Source organism: Electrona antarctica (assembly GCF_951216825.1).
Source record: "Electrona antarctica genome assembly, chromosome: 5".
In the NCBI taxonomy this organism is placed as follows: domain Eukaryota; kingdom Metazoa; phylum Chordata; class Actinopteri; order Myctophiformes; family Myctophidae; genus Electrona; species Electrona antarctica.
In genome coordinates this window covers 22,899,382-22,911,308 of record NC_136810.1, presented here as the reverse complement: position 1 = coordinate 22,911,308, position 11,927 = coordinate 22,899,382, and the positions used below count along the sequence as shown (strand labels likewise).

At 42.1% G+C, this 11,927-nt stretch overlaps 2 protein-coding genes across 2 annotated transcripts in view; one reads left to right on the top strand and one right to left on the bottom strand.

Annotated features, from left to right (window-relative positions):
• Positions 1–11,927, bottom strand: part of parvb (parvin, beta) — a 398,639-nt gene that overhangs the window by 341,870 nt on the left and 44,842 nt on the right. The window lies entirely within an intron of this gene.
• Positions 9,021–10,082, top strand: LOC306923904 (kelch domain-containing protein 3-like; the record flags this gene model as incomplete). Its single annotated transcript, XM_079502250.1, has 1 exon — positions 9,021–10,082. The coding sequence occupies one exon, from the start codon at positions 9,021–9,023 to the stop codon at positions 10,080–10,082; it is 1,062 nt and encodes a 353-aa protein (XP_079358376.1).

Sequence of the window (11,927 nt, the reverse complement as noted above, 5' to 3'; positions counted from 1 at the left end):
TATAAAAAAAAATCACACCTGTGTGAAGTAAGTGGTGCAACTCCATGTGGGGGTCCCCGGAACTTCCAGACCCGCAGGAACACGCCCAGGGTTCCGGCCCGGTTCCGGCGAGCCGCCCCAGGTCCGAAACGATTGAGAAATGACAGAGTGGGGGTCCCCAGGGGGTCCCTCTGCTGTACTGTACTGTACTGTACTGTACTGTACTGTACTGTACTGTACTGTACTGTACTGTACTGTACTGTACTGTACTGTACTGTACTGTACTGTACTGATACACCTGCAATCATCATATATACAGTTAATATGTATGTGTGTGTTAGGCTGCACAACAGTGACACTTGATTTTGAAAACCAACCAAATGCTATTTTCCTGCTCAGACACAGCCAGCCAGCCAGCCAGCCAGGCACACACAAAGCTACTTAATGAAGTGGTTGCACCACTTAATTAAAGGGCTCTTGGTAAGCAGTTTGATTCTTAGCCATTTGCCCAGCTGTCTGAAAAAACAGCTCCATTAGCAATATAATGCAAAGTGAAAAACATTGAAAGTGAATATAGTTCCCCATCAAATCCCCTTCACTGTCAGCAATAATGTACAGTACTTCTTCAAAGGAATTAGAAGTGCAGGTAAAAGGGACATAGACAGTGGTGGCTGAATCACTGACATGTCAAAGAGGGAAGGCAAAGTAAAAGGAACAGACATATCAGAATATTGTACTGTCAAGCTTCACAGTGAGACACTTTGGCCAAAAAAAGAAACACTATTGCTTTGCAGTGTCATCATGTTCGCTTTCATGCTAATTGCTGTCAAATACTTTCCCCAGTGGTCTGTAAAATGCTGCCTCTTCTGTCTAGGCAAAAGCATACAGTTGTACAAGGCAGCTGCTGGTGCCAGATTGTGTGTGAATGATAGGACAAGACCAGATGGAAAGTAGGCAGTTACAGTATTTATATTGTATACAGTAGCAGCAAGGTGTCTCTTTCGCAATCTTGCAGGTGTAAGCTCATTGGCAGCTGCCGAGCCAGCTGTGTTGTACGTGTACAGAATTCCTGGCCCTGTGCATGAACACACTGCAGTGTCCTTGGTGCTGAGAGAAGGGGGTGGACCCATTAGCGAGTTGGAATCCCCCACAACTTGGGAACATGCTTTAGGCTGTGAGAAAACACACAGGGACAAGGACTAGTACAAGCTATAGCCTGGTAATGAGAACTGGAGTTTGCACCTGTTTTCAACAGTGTTCCGTGAAAGTCAATTGTGCTCAAGCACCGCAAAGGACCCTGACGCCATCATCCTCAGTTATCAGCAATAATATTAACATTTGCTGAGTTGTTGGAGCGATTTAATTCCCCTTCCCGATGGCTATGGAGATTTAATTGCGTGTTCACCATAGCAGGAGTGTTCCGTCCCATTCCATCCAGTGTAGAGATTGAAATAATTGGCCCAGAGAGCAACATCACATATGTTCTCTCCTTCTCCCTTATATCCAAAAGTGAGGGCAAAAAAGCCAGCTTCTGCAGTACAAAGGGGATTTAATTGGACCACAAGGCTTGAGATCAGATATGGTAGAGAGCACAAGTCTATGTTTTGCCCGGTAGTAAAGGAAAGGGAGTCACATCTCCACCAGGGAATTCAAGGGCCATAAGGGGTGTGTGGCACGGTCGAGGGTACCAGCCCGTACCAATATCACTAGAGTGAATTAAAGTGAAATATGAGGGATCCCACCCTGCTTCTCAAATTGTTACTACTGGCTAATAGGCCTTAACTGTATGTGATGTTTTCTGTTTTCTCTTGAGCAGTCTTGACTCTCGAACCGATGTGACATGGTAAATTGTGATGGCTCTGCCTTCTCTTGCAAAAGACAGGCGGGAGAACCCACCCGTGTCAGTCTATCCAGGTTGTCATAGTAACAGTTGCCTTACGGTCAAATCCCCACCTGTACACAGACACTTCGTTTGGTGAGGACCTTAACCATGGTGGAGGTGGTCATGTGCACTGCGTTCTGTCTATGTACCTTATTTACTACTAGATAGAATGTTCAGTACAGTTTTGAGTTGAATTGTTATTGCACTTGTTAACTTTGTATCGTTACAACAGGGAAGAAATAAAATTTTATCTTTTACAGTGTGTTTAAATTATTTGTGTCTATGAATGTTAAAGCTGCAAAATTATTTAGGACAATAATAATTGTCCTAATTTTATTATGGACAACTGTAATTGTATCTGTATGGTTGAGACCGTCTGTCTGTCCCTCCGTCACGCCTCGTGACACACTCCATATATGGCCGTCTCCATATACTGTATGAAGATCACGACACTGACCTCATCAAACCGTGGATAGCCAATGTGGAGACTGGATCATCACCTAGATCATATGGAACCGGCAAGCAACTCTACATCTGACCTCAAACTTCAAACCCTTAGATCTCCATATATGGAGCTGGCCTGTTCTGACATTCCATATGTTGATCCTTCCCCACCCGTCCTTCCTCTTCGATGTCTCCCTTTTGACTGATGCCTGTCCATTTAAACTCTAGACGGGCCCACCCCAAAGTTATTAGCGCAGCCTCGCCCAGCAGCTACTAACACAATTGCAGCTGTTGGAAATTGTCTCCCTGCTCTTTATTGAGACATTTAAATCCTGTGGTTGGGGAGGACCACTGTTGATTGACAAGGGGTATTGGATATAAATCAAATGGAATTCATTTGACTTCCCCATATGCTCTCCTGTATACTGTAGCTCAACAGTAAAAGATGTGGTGCTACCGTGCTACGGTAAAATGGTAAATACAGTACACCTTTATCCAAGGCATTTACAATGTATTACATTACACCGATTGGCGGAGGAAACCATGCCAGGCACCAACCTGCTCATCAGGATAAATTAGGGGTTCAGTATCTTGCTCAAGGACACTTCAACACTAACTCAGGGTGAACCCTGAGTTTGACACAAAATGCTACAGTGAGTTTGTACAACAATTATTGGGTTAATGTGTTGTACCGTAAGCCTATAACTAGAAGGAGGAAGCACTGCACGGTTCTGATGGCTCATCATAAGATACAGGAAGTTGCAAGTCTTGCTTTATGAAATAGTCCAAGTGGTAGTAGTACCACAGTCACAGTCATATGAATCCGAAATAAGGCATAATAACCATAAGTGATTTACATTAAGTGAAGATATACTGTATTACAATCCTGAACATACACAACCAATAGCTTCTAAGCATTAGGGATATTGTGAGCACATAAAATTAAAGGATATCAGAGAAATGGCGGAAAGTTCTGATGACCTAAAAGAGCTTAAAGGTGTAATGAAACGGAAATGGTGGACATTTTATTATGAAGTTTCAAACGGTTTCAAGTTGAAACACCGGTCTGAAGTTTCTGAACCAATCAGAGCGTCGCATCCCTTCAGGCGATGGGACGGTAGCTAGGGATTGTTGCTATGCTATACGCAGCAGCGTGGTGTGAATTTGTTTACAAATCAAATAGACAGCCAACTGTACCAGTTTACTGTTATGTGGCTTATTTCTACCCTATAATGTTTTCAGATACATATTTTAGCGTGATGATTAAGTTGAAACCGAGTAATACACTGTCTGGATATTATCTGGAATGGGAATAAAAACGGAGGATTTCTGTAATCAATAGCAGCTGTGCTGCACGGATGCGCACATATGGAGAGGATACGGGGGAGCTTCATTTTTATTGGCTTTTATCGATGTTGGCCTCGACACGTCATCACGCAGCACGTTTTCGTTTTCAGGAAGTAATAAAACAAATATTTTTATGGACTTTTGATATAAAAACACACAAAAATGAGAATTTTCCCATTTTTTTGGCATCCATTGTTAGGTATGCTCATATGATGACCACGGAGATGGTCTAAAAGTGTGAAAAACGTATTTTTCATTTCACTACACCTTTAAAGACGGGGTGGAATTGTTAATTTGGGCATTATATTTTGAAGTTTCAGCCTCAAACGGCAGAATCTAAGTTTCTGAACCAATCAGAGCATCGCATCCCTCCAGGCTATGGGACTTAAGTCTGTCTCATGCACGACCACATGCACGCACATGCAGTCATTTGTAAACAAAGTGACAGAGAGACGTGCAACAAAGCCAGGGGATTATTTCTAACCTATACACAACCTATATATATTTTTTAGTGTGATGATTAAGTTTAAAAACGAGTAATACACTGTCTGGATGTCATCTTGAATGAGATTTAAAACGGAGTAGTTCTTCAATCAAAACCACCTATGTGTTTGGAGGACGATGCAGCAATGGGAATCAAACGGGTGAGCTTCATTTTTATTGGCTTTTATTGATGTGAGCCTCGACACGTCATCACGCAGCACGTTTTCGTTTTAAGGAAATAATTAAAATTCAATTCTTATAGACTTTTGATATAAAAATACCGTACACAAAAATGAAAGTTTTCCCTTTTTTGGCATCCATTGTTAGGTATTGTATGCCCATAGGGCCATATGGGTAGCATGGCATTGGTACGACCTCCAGTTAGTGCATGTTCACCAACCTTAATGCATGTTGCCAACCTTAATGCATGTTCGCCAACCGTAATGCATGTTCGCCAACCGTAATGCATGTTCGCCAACCGTAATGCATGTTCACCAACCTTAATGCATGTTCACCAACCTTAATGCATGTTGCCAACCTTAATGCATGTTGCCAACCTTAATGCATGTTCGCCAACCGTAATGCATGTTCGCCAACCGTAATGCATGTTCACCAACCTTAATGCATGTTGCCAACCTTAATGCATGTTCGCCAACCGTAATGCATGTTCGCCAACCTTAATGCATGTTCGCCAACCGTAATGCATGTTCGCCAACCTTAATGCATGTTCGCCAACCTTAATGCATGTTTGCCAACCTTAATGCATGTTTGCCAACCTTAATGCATGTTCGCCAACCGTAATGCGGTTGAGATGAATAACAGTCTAAGTCCATAGTAATTGTATGTATAAATGTTGGATTATGCTTCAGGACAGATAGGCCTTTTCGGGGAGGGGTCAGAATAAAGTATGGACTTAGACTGTTATTCGTCTCAACTGCTTGACCACGGATATGGTGTGTGAAAAACGTATTTTTCATTTCACTAGGTCTTTAATTTTCCCCCGGGCAATTTGGGAATTCCCTATAGTCTAGCGGCAGCAGTTGTTGCTTTGATGCTTTCCACACGGGAGACCCGGTTCGAAGCCTGGGTGTTCCAGCTGAAAATAGAAAATGCATTTTCAGACTGAGATACCTATTTTAGGCAATCAGGAGAGAGAACTTGCACTGAATACAGATTAAACAAGGGAAATTAGGATGGGTACTCTCTCCTGATTGGCTGAAAATTTGTCACCCATCTGAAATTGTGTATTTTTTAACTTTTTTAAATTATTATTAAAGAGTTGGAGAGACTGAACTGAACAGACACAAGTAAGACGCGCGAACGCGGGAAGCGAACTCAGCTCGTAAATTGCAATAACAACAATAAATTACGTACTTTAAGGTTTTTTTAAGTTATCTTTTTTTTTTTTAAGTTTTTTTTAGTGTGTGTATGTGTGCGTGCGTGTGTGTGTGTGTTTTCTTTTAAAGTTTTTTTTGTAAGTTTTTCTTTTAGTTTTTTCTTTTAAATTTTCTTTTCAAGTTTTTTTAAGTTAAGTTTTTTTTAAGTTTTGTGTGTGTGTGTGTGTGTGTGTGTGTGTGTGTGTGTGTGTGTGTGTGTGTGTGTGTGTGTGTGTGTGTGTGTGTGTGTGTGATACAACTGCGCCCTCTGGTGGCGGGCGGGTGGTGTTACAGCGTGACAAACGCACACACAGACAGACATGTTCTGCTAGGTCTCATAGTATGAAACAGCGTTCACGTGTCATCATGAACGTGCGCAATGATAGTCAACGGACCAGCGCGTTCATGTGTTTGGGCCAGCGCTGCAATACCAAATTCGGCCACTATGTCCATTTCGCCTCAGGGTTTCCTCCGGGTGCCGTCTCTATTAATATACTCTAAGGGCAGCACAAATGTATCATGCGGAGGGCAACCAAATGGTTATGGCAATGATTACTATGAGTATAGTGCATTAAAACGTCTTGTTTTAAATCACTCCTAGTCCTACCTTTAATAATTGTGGTGGGCTTTAGTGTGACAATCCGAAATGTTTCTCGTGGGAGGAGCTATCATTAAAGGGATATTTCACTTTCAAAAAAACTTTTGGTCATTTCATCATCTACTCAGTCTTATGTGAACACCCCAGACAGTTTTTAAGTTGCTCGAGTTTATTTAGATATTTGGTATTAATTTCAGCTGCCCTGCCCCCTTCCTATACAAACCCATTGTAACTTCAACCTCCATTTTAACCATGATAGATTCATCGAAAACACCTGTCCTTTTTTCTGGTGACTGATACTGCCTTTCTAATTCGTGAGGGGCCGTGGTTTTTAATTTAATGTTTTCATTTATTTTTAAATATTGTTTTTGAAAAAGAATAAGGAGGTGACGGAGCCAGTGGAGGCAAAAACATCTAAAACAATATTTAAAAATACATGTAAACAGTAAATGAAAAACCACTGCCCCCTCACATATTAGAAGGACAATATGATTCACCAGAAGAAATGTTGGGTGTTTTCGATGAATCTATCATGGTTAAAATGGAGTTACAATGGGTTTGTATAGGAAGGTAGCTAAAATTAATATCAAATATCTAAATACTGAATCGAATAACTTAAAAACTGTGTGGGGTGTTCACATAAGCCTGAGTAGACAATAAAATGACCAAAAGTTTTTTTGAAAGTGAAATATCCCTTTAAGTCTATAAGAATGACAGGGGCAGTGTGGGGGCACGAGTTGCACGACAGAGAGAGGCAGAGTCAGACCAGAGACGGCCAATGTCACGCCTCAATATCTTTGTTTTAATGAAGACACCTGCCACAGTCCGATTGTGTCAAAGTTCAATGCACCGGAGGGTGAAGTGCCTTCAGATTGAGTCCTCAAGATAACCTTTGAGCATCTCTAACACGCTCCAACTTCTCATTCTCAGTTCACATATGTCTATCATTCCGCTCATCAACTGTACCTCCACCACAGATGTCGTCTGTCATTCATTTCCCCCTGTCCTCCACCTCTCTGTATGCCTTATCAGCTACTGTTCTGGCCCATGACTCAGTATGACACCTAATTGCTACCATTCATCACCACCAGTTGTCTGATCTCAATATCCTGCTATTATTGAGGAAGCAGATAGGGCCACATTCTGCTGACGTTCATCCATTACAACACAATTACATCTAGAAGCAGTGTTCCATGGTATTTGGGGGGTTATGACTTATTGAACAGCAAAGTACAAATCGAATATCTCTCTTTTTGAAGGGCATTAGCTCCTCCAATACATGGCTTTTGAAGATTACATCATATGGCAGACAAGTCTAAGGGGGTTTTTATGTTTGTTTATGACGTACATTGTTTGCCAGCCAAGTCTATGGACTTTAATGTTTGTTTAGGGCACTAAATTACAACGTAATTCATGTGGCTGATATAAATACATCTTGTAACTAATTTTGTTTCATACAAGAAACAAGCCAGGATGGATAAAGGAAAGAAACAGTACAACTGTAACTGTGCTGCTACACCCAACGTCACTCTAATTGGGCTTGACAGCCAGCTAAACTCTTCCTTGTAAAATTCCTCCAAAGAACAGGCAGGTGTTGAATAGGACTGGTTTAATACAAGAAAGTGTAAAACTGAAACAGAAAATAAGAAGGCAGAAAGCACAATGAATACAAGTAATACAAATAACTTGTTACTAATGTCACGCAGCTGTAACAGGCAACAAACAAAGAGTAAGTATTTTCATGTATTTGTAACAATTTGTAATATTTGTAATTTGTAACAGGTAAGGCAAACATGGCTTCAACATGAATGAACATGAATTAAGAGCATCCACATGAGTAGGCCCAAAGCCTGAACTACCACTACTGCAGAGTCATACATCAAACATAACATATAGAGTAGAAAATATCTCCCAATATGTCCCATCCCAATATACATTGTTGGGTAATATGCCTACTTACTTATTTTGCCACTCAAAGGGGTAGAAACAAACTGATGGCTTTGGATCATAACAGCACTCTACTGTCTGTCAGAAACTATCTATCTAGTCTATCTATCTAGTCTAGCCAGACAACTATTCCACAATCTCCGAATGCTATATAGAGTCTGGAACTATAGCCCCCATGAGCTGAGTAAGGAAGCTGCCATTTCCGTTCACGATGCTTAGATGATTTCTATTTATATTAGAATAAATTTGCGCGACTGTAAAGACGAAACGGGAGTGGGGAGGAGGTTCCATTTCCACTGTATATCGCTTACTCATGATAGCTCTTCCGTTGGTCCCTGGAGACTGTATGATGAAGCATTTGGAAATTGCGAGAGTCAACAGTCTGGTAACGCGAGACTAGAAACTATCTTGCTGGTTATTTACAAGGGAAAAAAGGAAATAGTCACTCACTTCCTGTAACCTATAGCAGTTTCAGCACAAAGACACAGCGCCCCCTGGAGACAGGGAGGTGCCAAACTTAGAGAAAAAGCTTCACAAGAAACAGTGAATTGAAAAAGCACCGGAGAATTCATAGAAGAAAGGAGCCAGAATGGAAAAAGGAACGAAACAGTACAACTGTAACCCATGTGGAAAAAGAAACAAACACACATGACACCCAGGCATGCTTAAAACAAAAAAAGTCCATATGCTTGGCTGCCACCTCGTCATGTAGCAGCCAAGTCTATATGGATGGACCAACATGTGATGTACAACCCGGGCCATTGTTTGGGAAGAATTGTGCTGTGTCATTCCATTTGACGTATTAGGCAGATTAACAGGCATAGTTTGTCTTTGCAGATTGGTCAAGCTTTGCATGACGTTTATGCTGCTGTACCAATATAAGTTATAGCACGCTTTATAAATATTATTTCACAACACAGGATTTGGCAGTTGCCTTTGCTTCACTGTGTTGCCGCAGTGGAAGATGTTGCGCTGGACAGTGCATCTGGAGGGATCAAAGATACACCTTCCTGCTGCTGTGGCAGTGGGACACAAGGTGTATTCGTTCGGAGGGTACCGTGACAAGATCAAGGGTCAAATTGAGGTGCACATCTTCAACACAGTGTCTTTGCACTGGAGGACATTGCCCCCAGTGACGAACGGAAGAAACTCTGATTGTCCTCCCCCCGAGGTTCCCTCCATGCGCTACGGCCACACAACTGTGCTGATAGAGGATATCGTCTACATCTGGGGAGGGTATAACTACATAATGAACGAGTACTGCAACATGCTTTATGCATTTGATGTCAACACCCACAGATGGTTCGAGCCAGAGGTTTCAGGGACTGTTCCAGGCGCGAAGAGCGCCCACTCTGCCTGTGTCCTGGGGAGGGTCATGTATATCTTTGGAGGATACAACAAACAGACTAGATACACTAATGACATCTATAAGTTGGACACCCCCACAATAGTCTGGTCTTTGATTAACACCAGAGGGATTCCGGCACCTTATTCCTTATGTCACTCTGCAACCATCATCGGTACAAAGATGTTTGTATTTGGGGGCAGAGGAGAACAGGGCGAGGACCATTATAACAACATCAAAGTGTTTGATACAGAGACCAACTGTTGGCTGAGCACGCCTTCTGCACAGCTTCTTCCAGAAGGGCGTGGGGGTCATTCAGCATTTGTCTACAATGGAGAGCTGTACCTATTCAGTGGCCACAGCTTTCAACTGGACCAAACCTTCAATGATCTGTGGAAATTCAATCCAGAAACTTTCTTCTGGAAGAAGGTGGAGCAGAAGGGGAAAGGCCCTTGCTGGATGTATAGGATGTGCTACTGTGTGGTGGGAGATTGTGTCATCCTCTTTGGAGGATACACACCCGATGACCTGTACATCTTAGACTTAAGTCCTAGCCTGAAGACCTTATGCAAGCTAGCAGTTATTCAGTACTGTCTGAAGCAGTCGGACATCCCACACGACATCAGGTGGGAACTGGCAGCCATGACAACCGACAGCAAAGGGAAAAAAAGACCAGCCTAAAAATAGGTGACAATGGAAGAGAAAGAGTTCCAGGCAGTGAAACAGAAGGAAGGGAAAGACGAGGAGATTTACACTCTTACAAAGGCCCCTTTTATTAAGATGGGAGAGGAAGCAGAGCACAGGAATGTATTCAGTGATACCTAACCAGAACTAAGTAGCATCATAAAGGAGACTAAAGAACTACAACAGTAACTGCTGGCAGACATTTTGTTTGTGATTTGTTGAGAAAAAAGGCAAAGGAATTATGGAAGACTTCAGGAAACATGTTTAAAGGAGATGTGAGTGTGAGAGTGGGAAATGGCTGAAAGGAGGAGACCTTTGTGTTTTTCATGTTTATTTTTTCATTTGTTTATTTTTTTGCATCCTTTTATTTGACTTCCCCGGAAAGTCCTCCCCTTTTCAGAATCTATCTAATTCCATTGACAAGAACCTCTTGGTTCCTGTTCCAGCTGACAATACCCTGGGAATTGTCCATAGACAGCCAGCTTCAAGGCATATATTATCGCGGCGACCACTCGATCCTGTGGGTTTGCTCTGTAGATCAATCAATCAATCAATCAATCAATCAATCAATCAATCAATCAATGGATCAATCAATCAACCTATCTAGGAGGTTGCAAGGGTTAAAATAGCATCAAAATCAGTTTGATTTCACCTATTTAATAGTTCAGATATTTTCAGATGGTGGGCTAATTACACAATTTGAGGGTCCTTGACATTTAACCGTTCGAGGACCACCGGGTATATGCGTGAGGTAGCTTGGGTTTTGAGTACCGGTTTGGTTTGGTTTGGTTCGGTTCGGTTCGGGGTGGTAGAGAACCAGATCTGTTGGTTTTTCCACCTTAGCCTAGGTCGGTTGTGAACTGAACTTAAATGCGCTGAACCGTGCTGATCAGCCGTACATTTGCTTCCTGGAGTCGCCAGCTGCCTCTTTTCACCTGACAGTGAGGGGTTTCAATAGGAGGGAGAAACGTGTGCAGTGGAACATGCTATCCCTCCCACTTCTGTTCCCTGCTCAACAAGTACCCCGAACCAGAGCTGGAAAGTAAGTACATAATATAATACTACAAAGGACTATACGCAAGTACAATATTGAAGGACGTTTAGCCTACTTAATACTTGAGTATTTCAGTGGAGGAATCAATTAAACTCCGAACCCCTGTGCCATAGTGGGGTTGTATCTGATACTTCCGTGACCGGGGAGAGCAAATGTCCATTTCTAGGGGGTTTTCATGATTCTGAATCCATTCCAAGCATTAGTTTTGCACAAACACTCCTTGGGCTAAAAACGGCCATAGCCACTTGCCCATACAGTATGTGCCCAATTGTGCTCAAATGTGCTGACCTCATCACATTTGTGCTGACGGATATGGCCGTCTTTAGCCCAAGGAGTGTTTTTTGTGCAAAACTAATGCTTGGAATGGATTCAGAATCATGAAAACCCCCTAGTTTGACATGTTAAAAGCCCAATACCCACAGCTGGTCAGCAAGTGGATTCATGAATGTATGTATATAGACAATATTTTAGGCCAATAAAAAATACTATATACCAAATGTCCCACTTTAAACCAAAGAAGCCTGTCGGCTGCCGGACTATAGGTGGAAGAGCAAAAAGTGTGTTTGGAAGAAAATTCAAAATGGCGGAAAATCTATCCTGACGCAAATGGGTGTGGCCTATATGGGGAGTTGCGTCATGACCCAAGGAATCCAGGGAAAGTGACACGACCCTACGGTTCAAGAGTTATTAGGCGAAATGTAAAGTGGGCTGTTATAGCGCCACCATGAGGTCGACTGATGTAATTATTTATTACATTAATTTTAATAATTATTATGAACCCCCCCCCT